This window comes from Nerophis lumbriciformis, linkage group LG08 (genome assembly GCF_033978685.3).
Source record: "Nerophis lumbriciformis linkage group LG08, RoL_Nlum_v2.1, whole genome shotgun sequence".
Lineage (NCBI taxonomy): Eukaryota > Metazoa > Chordata > Actinopteri > Syngnathiformes > Syngnathidae > Nerophis > Nerophis lumbriciformis.
In genome coordinates this window covers 39,448,281-39,464,000 of record NC_084555.2, presented here as the reverse complement: position 1 = coordinate 39,464,000, position 15,720 = coordinate 39,448,281, and the positions used below count along the sequence as shown (strand labels likewise).

The window sequence follows — 15,720 nt, the reverse complement described above, 5'->3', positions numbered from 1 at the left end:
TGTGCCGGATAACACACCGGTGTTTCAATTGTTTACATTCCCGAAAGATGACAGTCAAGCTTTACCATTGGCTTGTGGAGAACTGGGACAACAGAGACTCTTACCAGGAGGACTTTGAGTTGGATGCGCAGACACGGTACCGTGAGTACGCATGCAGCTCCGGCTTCCAAACATTTGATCGCTTGCCCGTACGTGCATGCCGCTATGTGCATGTCACGTACGTAACTTTGGGGACTTTGAGGAAATATATGTGCCGTATGAACTTTGGGGAGGTGAACGGTACTTTGGGCTGTGGGATTGAGTGTGTTGTGCAGGTGTTTGAGTTGTATTGGCAGGTTATATGGACGGGTGGGGGAGGTGTTTGTTATGCGGGATTAATTTGTGGCATATTAAATATAAGCCTGGTTGTGTTGTGGCTAATAGAGTATATATATGTCTTGTGTTTATTTACTGTTTTAGTCATTCCCAGCTGAATATCAGGTCCCACCCGCCTCTCACAGCATCTTCCCTATCTGAATCGCTCCCACTGCCCTCTAGTCCTTCACTCTAACTTTCCTCATCCACGAATCTTTCATCCTCGCTCAAATTAATGGGGAAATTTTCGCTTTCTTGGTCCGAATCGCTCTCGCTGCTGGTGGCCATGATTGTAAACAATGTGCAGATGTGAGGAGCTCCACAACCTGTGACGTCACGCATATTGTCTGCTACTTCCGGTACAGGCAAGGCTTTTTTATCAGCGACCAAAAGTTGCAAACTTTATCGTCGATGTTCTCTACTAAATCCTTTCAGCAAAAATATGGCAATATCGCGAAATGATCAAGTATGACACATAGAATGGACCTGCTATCCCCGTTTAAATAAGAAAATCACATTTCAGTAGGCCTTTAAAGCCCAAAGTTGGACCACAGAATTACAAGATTGACTTTAAAAATGTACACTCTTCTGTCTGTAAAATTCGAGCAGGATTGGTTAAGGGACAAGCGGTAGAAAATGGATGGGATGGATGGTTAAAACATGGCCGCCATCAAGCAAAACAATGTTGCAGGGGCACAGCAATTTAGCAATCAATTGTCAGTAAGTCAACGACCATTTCCTCAACTTTGAGGATTATCTACATCAGGGGTGTCAAACTTGCTTTCAATGAGGGCCAAATCGCAGCTATGGCTGCCAGCAGAAGGCCACTTGTAACAGTGATATTATATAAATTTGCCTATACATACACAAAAATTTTTTTTGTAGATTTTACAGTAAAAAAAAAAGGCAAGTCAGTCACCAGAATTTTACTGTAAAATATACAGTGTTTTTTACAACATATTCATGTAAATGGAAAAACAGTACTACTTTTTTATTCTGCCAGTTTTTTAATTGTAAAAAAAGTGATATCCTTTTTTCCAATTACAGTAATACACTGTAAAAAAAACAACCATAGATTCAAAAACATTCCTGTCCCCACTCGGGATGGTCTCCTGCTGGCCCCACTATGGACTGGACTCTCACTATTATCTTAGATCCACTATTGACTAGACTCTCACAATATTATGCTAGATCCACTCGACGTCCATTGCACCGGTCGCCCAGGCCACCAAGGTTTCTCATTGTTATCTCATTGGGCTGAGTTTTTCCTTGCCCTGATGTGGGATCTGAGCCGAGGATGTCGTTGTGGCTTGTGCAGCCCTTGTCCAGAGTGCGCCCTGCCTTCCGCGGAGTACAGCTGGATACCCCCCGACATCGAGAGAGACAAGCAGTAGAAAATGGATGGATTTAGGATTCATCGAGTATTTTTTTTTTTAGTTTACTCGTATTTCCAGCGATGTACTTTTTTTTTGGTGATTGCCATCCATGCGCTGCAACGTGACCAGCTGGCTGTGTAGCCTTCGAAATATTCGAGACGAAAATTGTGCGCTTTGCTTTGCAGAACGCAGACTTTCTTACCTGCGCCAAAGAGGTTATGTTTTCACCAGAGTTTGTTTGTCCTTTTGTTAGCAACATAACTCAAGGTTATGGACAGATTTTAATGAAATGTCTGAAAACATAAAGTCTCATCATCTACTACAAACACATTTTACTTTTTGCTTACACCTTGCCAGTCCTGCGCTACGCAGAGGATTCTGGGAGATGTAGTTTATTTTTTGACCCGGCCAACGCCACAAAAAAAACCTACACATTAAGTTTTGTTTGATCCCGTCACGCGTCACGGCATGGCGTGAATGATTTGAAACCGAAATACAACATTATCTACAAAACCGTTACATCCCTATTGTATTGCAATATTTTCTCATCAGATCAGCTTATATTTTAAGATAAGGTTATGATCTGTTGTTTTGCAATATTACCTCATCGGATTAGGTTATTTTTTGTACTGTAATGTCATATCATCAGACCTGGTTATAGTTTGTTGTATTGAAATATTACCTCATCAGATCAGGTTATTATTTGTTGTACTACAATGTTTAAAAAAAAAAAATTGGATGGAGCTTTACCTCCTTTTAGCTATATTAACATTCTAAATGTAGCTGTTCACACATAGATTTTTCAAGTGACAAATGCTTGAGCTTGAGGGTTGTCGGCACGCTCTTAATCTTATGATTTCATAAAAAATGTATAAGACACCATTTAATTTTTTAGACATTTTGCCAAATAATGTTCAAGCTGAACATTTCCACCTTTTTCCTTTTCACTGTAGCGGCTCATGTTGGAGTTGTCGCTGTAGAGAGGACCGGCCGTGGCGTGTGGACGACAGCTGTGATACTGGGCATTCAGGGTGTTGATGGTAATGTGGATCAGGTGGAGTACAACTTTACTTCCGTCCATTTCTCTGTAAGGGTACTGAGGCACAGAAACATGACATTTCATTTGGTGCAGGGGCTCAACCAAACTAGTGCTGCAATCAAAGTTCAGCCTTCTATGTGTCTGATTGTTATAAATATGCTGGTAATTTGGGTAATTTACCATGTGCTCAGTACAAAATAGATTTCCGTGCAAACTCCAAATAGTACCTTGTAGAGGATGACCAGCAGGGCTTTGAGCCACATCTGCCTGATGTGTGGCCTCAGCGCCCAAAGAGAGCATCGAGGTGGCTGCTGGAAATAGTGTCTCAGCTGAGGACAAGTGCAGTACTTTAAGACCTGGACCACCAGGGGGAGCAGCTGCTTCCCTAAACCGATGTTATAGTCCATGACCTGAGAGAAACACAATTAAATGTATTGGCCAGGCGTGTGCAACATTCAGAATTGAAGAAATTAAGAATTTATCTGATATGCAAAAAATTCAATTCCACTTTTTTCTTATTTTCAAATTCTAATTCTTCAAATTAGAGATGTCCGATAAATGCGTTAAAATGTAACATCGAAAATTATCGGTATCGTTTTTTTTATTATCAGTATCATTTTTTTTTTTTTTTTTTAATTAAATCAACATAAAAAACAAAAGATACACTTACAATTAGTGCACCAACCCAAAAAAACTCCCTCCCCCATTTACACTCATTCACACTCATTCACACAAAAGGGTTGTTTCTTTCTGTTATTAATATTCTGGTTCCTACATTATATATCAATATATATCAATACAGTCTGCAAGGGATACAGTCCGTAAGCACACATGATTGTGCGTGTTGCTAGTCCACTAATAGTACTAACCTTTAACAGTTAATTTTACTAATTTTCATTAATTACTAGTTTCTATGTAACTGTTTTTATATTGTTTTACTTTCTTTTTTATTCAAGAAAATGTTTTTAATTTATTTATCTTATTTTATTAAAAAAATTTAAAAGTACCTTATCTTCACCATACCTGGTTGTCCAAATTCAATCAATGATCAATCAATCAATCAATGTTTATTTATATAGCCCTAAATCACAAGTGTCTCAAAGGGCTGCACAAGCCACAACGACATCCTCGGTATAGCCCACATAAGGGCAAGGAAAAACTCACCCCAGTGGGACGTCGATGTGAATGACTATGAGAAACCTTGGAGAGGACCGCATATGTGGGTAACCCCCCCCCCCCCTCTAGGGAGACCGAATGCAATGGATGTCGAGTGGGTCTAACATAATATTGTGAGAGTCCAGTCCATAGTGGATCCAGCATAACAGTAAGAGTCCAGTCCACAGTGGGGTCAGCAGGAAACCATCCCGAGCGGAGACGGGTCAGCAGCGCAGAGATGTTCCCAACCGATATACAGGCGAGCGGTCCACCCCGGGTCCCGACCCCGGACAGCCAGCACCCCATCCATGGCCACCGGATCTGTGTGTCTCCCCTTCCACAAGGGGTAGGGGGGAGCAGAGGAGAAAAGAAAAGAAACGGCAGATCAACTGGTCTAAAAAAAAAAAAAAAGGGGGGCTATTCAAAGGCTAGAGTATACAAATGAGTTTTGAGATGGGACTTAAATGTTTCTACTGAGGTAGCATCTCTAACTGTTACCGGGAGGGCATTCCATAGTGCTGGAGCCCGAATAGAAAACGCTCTATAGCCCGCAGACTTTTTTTGGGCTCTGGGAATCACTAATAAGCCGGAGTTCTTTGAACGCAGATTTCTTGCCAGGACATATGGTACAATACAATCGGCAAGATAGGCTGGAGCTAGACCGTGTAGTATTTTATACGTAAGTAGTAAAACCTTAAAGTCACATCTTAAGTGCACAGGAAGCCAGTGCAGGTGAGCCAGTATAGGCGTAATATGATCAAACATTCTTGTTCTTGTCAAAAGTCTAGCAGCCGCATTTTGTACCAACTGTAATCTTTTAATGCTAGACGTAGGGAGACCCGAAAATAATACGTTACAGTAATCGAGACGAGACGTAACGAACGCATGAATAATGATCTCAGCGTCGCTAGTGGACAAAATGGAACGAATTTTAGCGATATTACGGAGATGAAAGAAGGCCGTTTTAGTAACACTCTTAATGTGTGACTCAAAGGAGATAGTTGGGTCGAAGATAATACCCAGATTCTTTACTGAGTCACTTTGTGTAATTGTTTGGTTGTCAAATGTTAAGGTGGTATTATCAAATAAATGTCGGTGTTTAGCAGGACCGATAATCAGCATTTCCGTTTTCTTAGTGTTGAGTTGCAAGAAGTTAGCGGACATCCATTGTTTAATTTCATTAAGACACGCCTCCTGCTGACTACAATCCGGCGTGTTGGTCAGCTTTAGGGGCATGTAGAGTTGGGTGTCATCAGCATAGCAATGAAAGCTAACACCGTATTTGCGTATGATGTCGCCTAGCGGCAACATGTAAATACTAAAGAGTGCAGGCATAATAATGTGTTAATTCCACGACTGCATATATCGGTTGATATCGGTATCGGTAATTAAAGAGTTGGACAAAATTGGAAAATCGGATATCGGCAAAAAGCCATTATCGGACATCCCTACTTCAAATTAATTTATTCAAAATTCCAATTTGGGAATTTTTCACAAGCCTGCACAAAGCACAGTAATATACTACACCCAAAGTCTATTAAAAAGGTGTTGTTGTTTTTTATTGTAAAGTACCAGTCACCTGTGCAATGCCAGCAATGAAGGCGTTAAAGCACGTGGAGGTGCGCATCTTTTGAGGCGCAATCATAAAGCAGCCCTCCTGTTGGTCGTAACCCAGCAGCACATACAGGTGACGCTTCACCGTGTTGAAGGCCTTGGCGCTGCCGATGTCTGCTTCAGCGCTGCTCTTGTCTTTGGCCATGAATTTCATGAGCACCATGATGAGCTGGTGGACAGTTTGGTGGTCTATGCCGGCGTCCTCAGGAAGAAGGTCCCTGATGATACTGTCATCTTCAGAACATGGTGTCTGGGCTGCAAGCGAGCCTGAAGCATCAGGGTGCAATATTAGGAGGCGTGAAAACATGAATTTGAATTTACAAACCCCGTTTCCAAATGAGTTGGGAAATTGTGTTAGATGTAAATATAAACGGAATACAATGATTTGCAAATCCTTTTCAACCCATATTCAATTGAATGCACTACAAAGACAAGATATTTGATGTTCAAACTCATAAACTTTATTTTTTTTTGCAAATAATAATTAACTTAGAATTTCATGGCTGCAACACGTGCCAAAGTAGTTGGGAAAGGGCATGTTCACCACTGTGTTACATGTCCTTTCCTTTTAACAATACTCAGTAAACGTTTGGGAACTGAGGAGACACATTTTTTAAGCTTCTCAGGTGGAATTCTTTCCCATTCTTGCTTGATGTACAGCTTAAGTTGTTCAACAGTCCGGGGGTCTCCGTTGTGGTATTTTAGGCTTCATAATGTGCCACACATTTTCAATGGGAGACAGGTCTGGACTACAGGCAGGCCAATCTAGTACCCGCACTCTTTTACTATGAAGCCATGTTGATGTAACACGTGGCTTGGCATTGTCTTGCTGAAATAAGCAGGGGCGTCCATGGTAACGTTGCTTGGATGGCAACATATGTTGCTCCAAAACCTGTATGTTCCTTTCAGCATTAATGGCACCTTCACAGATGTGTAAGTTACCCATGTCTTGGGCACTAATACACTTCCATACCATCACAGATGCTGGCTTTTCAACTTTGCGCCTATAACAATCCGGATGGTTCTTTTCCTCTTTGGTCCGGAGGACACGACGTCCACAGTTTCCAAAAATAATTTGAATTGCGGACTCGTCAGACCACAGAACACTTTTCCACTTTCTATCAGTCCATCTTAGATGAGCTCAGGCCCAGCGAAGCCGACGGTGTTTCTGGGTGTTGTTGATAAACGGTTTTCGCCTTGCATAAGAGAGTTTTAACTTGCACTTACAGATGTAGCGACCAACTGTAGTTACCGACAGTGGGTTTCTGAAGTGTTCCTGAGCCCATGTGGTGATATCCTTTACACACTGATGTCGCTTGTTGATGCAGTACAGCCTGAGGGATCGAAGGTGACGGGCTTAGCTGCTTACGTGCAGTGATTTCTCCAGATTCTCTGAACCCTTTGATGATACTACAGACCGTTGATGGTGAAATCCCTAAATTCCTTGCAATAGCTGGTTGAGAAAGGTTTTTCTTAAACTGTTCAACAATTTGCTCATGCATTTGTTGACAAAGTGGTGACCCTCGCCCCATCCTTTTTTGTGAATGACTGAGCATTTCATGGAATCTACTTTTATACCCAATCATGGCACCCAGCTGTTCCCAATTTGCCTGTTCACCTGTGGGATGTTCCAAATAAGTGTTTGATGAGCATTCCTCAACTTTATCAGTATTTATTGCCACCTTTCCCAACTTTTTGTCACGTATTGCTGGCATCAAATTCTAAAGTAAATGATTATTTGGGGAAAAAACATGTTTATCAATTTGAACATCAAATATGTTGTAGCATATTCAACTGAATATGGGTTGAAAAGGATTTGCAAATCATTGTATTCCGTTTATGTATACATCTAACACAATTTCCCAACTCATATGGAAACGGGGTTTGCAATTTAAATAGAGTTTGAAAAAAGGAAGTAGAATTGCAATTCAATTTGAAAGAAGTAGAAATTAAATTCCATGCAATTCATACATGATGTATGTATGTATTGTTCTTGTTACTTGACTATAAGAAATGTATCTTCCTGTAATTCCAATTCAACATCCTGTGCGGTTGAGCCAATTCAATTAAAATTCTTCAAATTAATTAAATCAAAATTTCAAATTTTGCACAAGCTTGGATAGCACAAGAGATGGTATCATCCTGCATCTTTTTTTTTAGACCAGGTATAATGCATACCCAACATGTGTGGTAAAATCAGCAAAGCCTGCAGAAAACCTTTTTAAATATTGCATGAACCCTATTAACCACTATAAGGTGCATGGCATGCATGATTAATGATTCATATTTGAATTTTTATTTACCTGGTAGGACTTTTTCTATCATATCTCCAAGTGTTGGGGCAGAGTGTTCCTGCCTGGTAAGCCTTAGAGCTACAAATCAAATTAGAAAAGCACAATTTAGAATGTAGAGTGGGAGGTATACCACTGGGAACACACAAACAACTCAAACAGGATGCAAGAGCCACTTAAGGAGCGTGGTGGTGGAGGTTGCTTAAGGGGAAATTGCACTTTTTTGGGAATTTTGCCCATCGTGCACTATCATTATGAAAAACATGACGATAGATGTTATTCATTTACTTTGTTTTTGCATTCTAAATATCAAATAAATGTGATCATAAGTTTGCTTACAATGCAACCTATGGGAGCCGTGTCAGAAAAGCAGTCAGTATGTGGTGTGACCACCATCTGCCTCACACAGTGCAACACATCTCCTTCACATAGAGTTGATTAGGTTGTTGATTGTGGCCTGTGGAATGTTGTCCACCCCTCTTCAATGGCTGTGCCAAGTTGCTGGATAATGGAAGAAACTGGAACACGCTGTCGCATACGCCGATCCACAGCATCCCAAACATGCTCAATGTGTGACATGTCCGGTGAGATGCTGGCCATGCAAGTACTGGGATGTTTTCAGCTTCCAGGAAATGTGTACGGATCCTTGCAACATGGGGCCATGCATTGTCATGCTGCAACATGAGGTGACGGTCTCGGGTGAATGGCACAACAATGGGCCTCAGGATCTCGTCACGGTATCTCTGTGCATTCAAAATGCCATCAATAAAATTCACTTGCGTTCGTTGTCCATAACATACTCCTACCCATACCATAACCCCGCCCCCACCATGGGACATTCGATTCACAACGTTGACATCAGCAAACCGCTCTCCCACACGACGCCACAGACGTTGTCTGCCATCTGCCCTGAACAGTGAAAACCGGAATTCATCTGTGAAGGAGAACACCTCTCCATCGTGCCAGACGCCATCAAATGTGAACATTTCCCCCACTCAAGTCGGTTACGACGACCAACTGTAGTCAGGTCGAGACCCAAATGAGGACGACTAGCATGCAAGAGAGCTTCCCTGAGACAGTTTCTCACAATTTGTTTAGAAATTATTTGGTTATGCAAACCCGTTACGGGTGTCTGGTCTCAGGAATGTGTCAGTGGCTGGACATTCCTGCAGTCAGCATGTTAACTGCACATTCCCTCAAAACTTGCGACATCTGTGGCATTGTGCTGTGTAATAAAATTGCACATTTCAGTGTGGCTTTTTACTGTGGGCAGCCTAAAGCACAACTGTGCAATAATCATGCTGCTTAATCAGCACCTTGATATGCCACACCTGTGAGTTGGGATGGATTATCTTGGCAAAGAAAAAATGCTCACTTACCGGTACACAGATTTGTGAACAATATTTAAGAGGAAAATGTATTTTGTGTATAAAATATATTTTTTAGATCTTTGAGTTACTTGTCCAGGGTGTACCCCGCCTTCCGCCCGATTGTAGCTGAGATAGGCTCCAGCGCCCCCCGCGACCCCAAAGGGAATAAGAGGTAGAAAATGGATGGATGGATGGATGGATCTTTGAGTTCCACTCATGAAAAATCGGAGCAAATACAAAAGTGTTGTGTTTATATTTGTGTTCAGTGTAGCATGGCCGCTCTACCATCTGAGCCACGCCGCCCCAAGACTAACCAAAAAAGAAAAGTAGTCTGTGATATATACTGCATATAGTTCTGGATTGGCTTTAAGGTCAATTAATTCAATATACAAACCCTGTTTCCATATGAGTTGGGAAATTGTGTTAGATGTAAATATAAACGGAATACAATGATTTGCAAATCATTTTCAACCCATATTCAATTGAATGCACTACAAAGACAAGATATTTGATGTTCAAACTCATAAACTTAATTTTTTTTTTGCAAATAATAATTAACTTAGAATTTCATGGCTGCAACACGTGCCAAAGGAGTTGGGAAAAGGCATGTTCACCACTGGCCTTTCCTTTTAACAACACTCAGTAAACGTTTGGGAACTGAGGAGACACATTTTTTAAGCTTCTCAGGTGGAATTATTTCCCATTCTTGCTTGATGTACAGCTTAAGTTGTTCAACAGTCCGGGGGTCTCCGTTGTGGTATTTTAGGCTTCATAATGCGCCACACATTTTCAATGGGAGACAGGTCTGGACTACAGGCAGGCCAGTCTAGTACCCGCACTCTTTTACTATGAAGCCACGTTGATGTAACATGTGGCTTGGCATTGTCTTGCTGAAATAAGCAGGGGCGTCCATGGTAACGTTGCTTGGATGGCAACATATGTTGCTCCAAAACCTGTATGTACCTTCCAGCGTTACTGGCGCCTTCACAGATGTGTAAGTTACCCATGTCTTGGGCACTAATACACCCCCATACCATCACAGATGCTGGCTTTTCAACTTTGCGCCTATAACAATCCGGATGGTTCTTTTCCTCTTTGTCCGGAGGACAGACGTCCACAGTTTCCAAAAACAATTTGAAATGTGGACTCGTCAGACCACAGAACACTTTTCCATTTTGTATCAGTCCATTTTAGATGAGCTCAGGCCCAGCGAAGCCCACGGCGTTTCTGGTTGTTGTTGATAAACGGTTTTCGCCTTGCATAGGAGAGTTTTAACTTGCACTTACAGATGTAGAGACCAACTGTAGTTACTGACAGTGGGTTTCTGAAGTGTTCCTGAGCCCATGTGGTGATATCCTTTACACACTGATGTCGCTTGTTGATGCAGTGCAGCCTGAGGGATCGAAGGTCACGGGCTTAGCTGCTTATGTGCAGTGATTTCTCCAGATTCTCTGAACCCTTTGATGATATTACGGACCGTAGATGGTGAAATCCCTAAATTCTTTGCAAGAGTTGGATGAGAAAGTTTTTTCTTAAACTGTTCAACAATTAGCTCACGATTTGTTGACAAAGTGGTGACCCTCGCCCCATCCTTGTTTGTGAATGACTGAGCATTTCATGGAATCTACTTTTATACCCAATCATGGCACCCACTTGTTCCCAATTTGCCTGTTCACCTGTGGGATGTTCCAAATAAGTGTTTGATGAGCATTCCTCAACTTTTTTAAAGTATTTATTGCCACCTTTCCCAACTTCTTTGTCACGTGTTGCTGGCATCAAATTCTAAAGTTAATGATTATTTTCCCCAAAAATTTTTTTATCAGTTTGAACATCAAATATGTTGTCTTTGTAGCATATTCAATAGAATATGGGTTGAAAATGATTTGCAAATCATTGTATTCTGTTTATATTTACATATTTAACATAATTTCCCAACTCATATGGAAACGGGGTTTGTATATTTAATCACAGACTCCCGATGGGAATCATAACCCGGTTCTAAGTTTGTGGTCAAAAGTTTACTTTATGGGTTGGTGAATGTCCAATTGTAGTCATAGAAAAAGTTACATGTTTTCCTGCAACCAGATTTTCTTTCAGTCAATATATTATACAGGTGAAACTCATAAAATTAGAATAAGGTGTAAAAGTCCATTCATGTCAGCAATTAACTTCAAATGTGAAACGAATCTGTGATATTAACGTATTACATGCAAAGTGAGGTATCTCAAGACTTTATTTGTTATAATTCTGATCATCATGGCTTACAGTTTTTGAAACCTTACTTTTTTGAGATTTTCAATTCAAAGTTTCCATAAATTGTAAGCCATAACATAAAAAGTATAACCAATCAAGTCTTGACATATCTCACTTTGCATGTAATAAGTTAATATCACATGTTACTAAGTGTTACATTCTTGTGTCATTTGCACATGATTAAATTATACAGAAGAATATGAATTTCTTATTATTTATTTACAAAAAAGTAATTTTTGATTACTTACTATGTAGGTGTCTCTTGAGACCTCACTGTAGGCTTTCTAAGGTCATGTTATCTCTAAACTAAATAAAATTGATGCTAATCGACCCTTTTTTTCCTCTTTCTTTTTTCTTTCAAATAAGAGTCGACAAGAGAACCGTAAAGGAACTGAATCGTGAAGCAGAATTGAAAGTTGCTTTGGAACCGAAAAAATCTTATCAATTCCCATCCCTACCACAGACTGAAGACACAACGTACATTTTTGTGCCCATCCACACTACTCACAGAGACGGTTGCTCAGCGACTCAGGGAGTGAGAAGGCCCGTTTTGATTCTGCTGGGCCGCCCTTCACGCTGTCACGGAGCGACCGCACGCTCCTCTGGCAGTTCCTGGCAAAGCGTGCCCGTCGTATTTTCCACATTGCTGCATCGCTGAGGTTGGCCACGTTGGTTCGCACTGCTGTGATGGCTGTCAAATGAAGGTTTATTATTGTTCCTGTCACAGGTGACGTTAGGTGACCGCGTTAAAGATACAGTATACTTACTAGTAGGGAAAGGGAAGTCCTTATTGCAGTCCAGGTGCAGCTGAGCCTCCAGTGATAATGTTTCAAAGCGGTTAACAAAAAACTCCCAGCTGAGAGCAGGTACGTCTTTCTTCAGGAAGTGAAGCAGCAGGAGTTTGCTGAGGATGACGGGACGATCCCTCACTACAGTGTCAAACTGGAAATCCAGGCAGAGGCACAAACCCTGGAAAGGATACAAAAGCGTAAGTAAAATCAACACATTAGGGACAAATAACTGCATAAACCACTGAATCCTAACGCAACAGTTGTATCAACAAAGATCTACATTTACAAAGATAATAATGCTAATTTTTTGATACTGTCAGATAATATAAGCATGGATTTATAATAATAATGAATTAGATTTATATAGCATTTTTAGACACTCAAAGCACTTCACAGAGAACTGAGAACCCATCATTCATTCACTCCACTTCCACGGTGGTAAGCTACATTTGTAGTCACAGCTGCCCTGGCGTAGAGTGACGGAAGCATGGCTGCCAATTTGCGCCTACGACCTCTCCGACCACCACCAAACATTGATTCCCCAGTGTGAGTGGCACCGGTAGAAAGGTGGGCGAAGTGTCTTGCCCAAAGACACAACAACCATGACTAGGATGGCGGAAGCTGGATTTGAACCTGGAACTATTCATTTGCTGACAAGGCTGTTCTACCTACGAGGTTTGAATGGCTGTGTGAGGTGGTCACCTGCAGGGCAGGCCTCTTGATGGTGTCCAGCAACAGTCTAGCCCGGGTGGCCACGGCTGGATTGACGTCCTCCACCGAAGCCAGGAAACAGCAGAAGGCATGTGCCAGGGAGTACTTCAGAAGGTGGTTTTTAGTTACGGCACCGATGTCCAGGAAGCGACAGAGCACTGCCACCTTCTCCACTGTGAGATCACAATGTTGTCATGGACATAAATCTAACAAAGAAAAACACTGACAGTTGCAAACAATCACAATGTACTGCTAATATGGACGATACTGTATAAACCACTTCACCAAAATGTGAAGCATTTTAATGAAAATGCAACTTTCATTACCAATAATCAGAGGTGGGACCAAGTCATTGTTTTGCAAGTCACAAGTAAGTCTCAAGTCTTTGCCCTCAAGTCCGAGTCAAGTCCCGAGTCAAGACAGGCAAGCCCCGAGTCAAGTCCAAAGTCAAGACTGGAAAGTCTCAAGTCAAGTCCTAAGTCCTGCATTTTGAGTTTCGAGTCCTTTCAAGTCCTTTTAACCACAGACTAATATATTAACACAGATTGTGTATGCTTTTCAAACGCTGTATTTATTTATTAAAACAAGTGCATTTTAAATTGCAGGAAAGAAAATTGTGCTGACATTGCACTTTATAATAGCACTATTAACCAGTCAGTTTAAACATTAACTCATTCCTTTACAGAACAAACACATTAAAAAATAAAGTGCAAATGTACTTATTTGTACAAAAGTGTTAACATTGAAAAAACATGACATATACGTGAACATAACAAAAAAGTTGTACTTTTTATATGTCAGGGCCCTATGCTGCATTGCATTTGCAAAAGACCAAATTAGCCAAGAGTCTGTCAGTCATTTGTGCACGATGGGGGCGTAGTATTTATTTTACCTTTATTTTACTATTTTTGTCTTTTTTTAGGTGGCTAAAATAAGCGGTGCTGCTGACCGCCGTCTAACGTTACGTGTGATATATTGACTAACGTAACCCTGCTTAAAAAAAATCACTGAACGAAAAGTATGAATAAGGTAGTGAACTGCAACAGATTCCCGTGTTTGCAATAACGTTATAACGTTAGCAGTGAGTTTACAGCCTCACTGATTTAACTACACAGCAAATAAAAGTCACGTTACTTAGCCAATAAACGTTATCTTACATTCAAAACTTACCGTTCTTTGTGCAACTTCAAATGCCGGACGAAGTTGGAAGTTGTTGCCTCTCCATCAGTAATTTTCGAACCGCATGTGTTGCATACTGCAAACCGTTTTGTGTTGACCACCTCGTAATTTTTATACCCAAACGAAATTATTTTAGGTATCATTTTTTGTTCACTGGCGTGTGGTTTGGACATGTCTTCTTCGTTGGTTGTCCTGCAATTTGATTGGATGAATGCTGTGTGATGAAAACAAAGTAGATCTAATTTGATTGGCTGTTGTACTGAGACCACACCAGCTGACACACGCAACGCTGATAGACAAGTACACAATGAAAAATACGGAGCGCTCCCGAATAACTTTTTCATCTTTGGGTTTTGGGGAAAGTAGCAAGTCATGTCAAGTCATGTCAATTCAAAAGGCTCAAGTCCAAGTGAAGTCACAAGTCATTGATGTTAAAGTCTAAGTCGAGTTGCAAGTCTTTTTACATTTTGTCAAGTCGAGTCTAAAGTCATCAAATTCATGACTCGAGTCTGACTCGAGTCCAAGTCATGTGACTCGAGTCCACACCTCTGCCAATAATCCACTTAGATTTTAGTATACAAGTGTTTAGTGACGTTGCTGTAATTGCTGCAGTACATAACAATGACCACTGGATGTCAGTAGGAGCTCAAACATTTGCATGGCCTGTTGGTCACACTTCCCGGTAAAGACATTACCAATCCTAAACTTGTTTTTTTGTTAGTTTTTTTCTTTTTCAGAAAAGAAAATGTATGTCCTCATATGTTTATACTTGTTTTTTCATGTAGGACTGAAGTACCATAGACCCAGTAGCGGCTACTGAGTAGCCTGACCACACGACACTATTTGTTTCCATGGCTACAAGGATAAGGTCTGTTTTGGCCTATCAATCAATTGACACGTTTGTGAATGTCCCAAGGTCTTTTGACAGCCAATCAGAAGGTGGTTAAAAAAAGGATCTCCTATCAATCCATCAATTCCTATTTGCCGAGCTGCACCGTTACCATGACAACAAGGGAGGAGATGTGGGCAGTAGTGTAGGATGTATGTTATATAAGGTGGAAGGGGGTCTTCTACTGATTTGCACAAACAGCTGAAAACATTGTACAACATGAATCACAAACACAAACTTGGAGCCAAGATGACTACATTGTGTATATAATTAGACAAGAGCTCTATCTTACTTTACAAAGATAATAATGCTCAGTTTTAATAGCAATATTGTAGTTTGTATGGGTGTTAAATTCAACTTCAACATGATCAGATGTATTTCTAATTCTCTGGTTATGCTTTAGTTATCATCATGAGGCTACCAGTAATAAAACAAGTGAGCGGAATGTGAATTCACCTGCTTCAAATCGTATTTTCCAGTCTTTGCTGTTGAAGTGTGTATTGATGAGGTTCCAGAAGATATCTGCTCCATGGGACAGAGAGAGGGCGTGGAGGAGCTGTGGCACTGCTAGTGAGGCCAGCTGACAAAACTCCGACTTCAACATCGACCACAGACTGAAACACAAAAACATACTGTTTTCTAAACTAGCCCTTTTGATTATTTACATGACATTCCGAGTTAGGAATCTAAATGGACGC

General features: G+C 40.9%; 1 protein-coding gene across 6 annotated transcripts in view; it reads right to left on the bottom strand.

Annotated features, from left to right (window-relative positions):
- Positions 1-15,720, bottom strand: part of LOC133611779 (protein unc-79 homolog) — a 132,487-nt gene that overhangs the window by 48,851 nt on the left and 67,916 nt on the right. For all 6 annotated transcript variants that reach the window (XR_009816035.2, XR_009816036.2, XM_061968907.2 and 3 more), the window contains exons 23-30: positions 15,479-15,636; positions 12,946-13,127; positions 12,220-12,421; positions 11,961-12,143; positions 7,842-7,910; positions 5,504-5,805; positions 2,997-3,179; positions 2,664-2,826 (exon numbers count right to left, since the gene is read on the bottom strand). Coding sequence is in view for 4 of the 6 variants with exons in the window: in XM_061968907.2 (XP_061824891.2) it covers positions 2,664-2,826; positions 2,997-3,179; positions 5,504-5,805; positions 7,842-7,910; positions 11,961-12,143; positions 12,220-12,421; positions 12,946-13,127; positions 15,479-15,636 (1,442 nt within the window). In the remaining 2 variants the exon portion in view is untranslated. The remainder of the gene's footprint in view (positions 1-2,663; positions 2,827-2,996; positions 3,180-5,503; positions 5,806-7,841; positions 7,911-11,960; positions 12,144-12,219; positions 12,422-12,945; positions 13,128-15,478; positions 15,637-15,720) is intronic.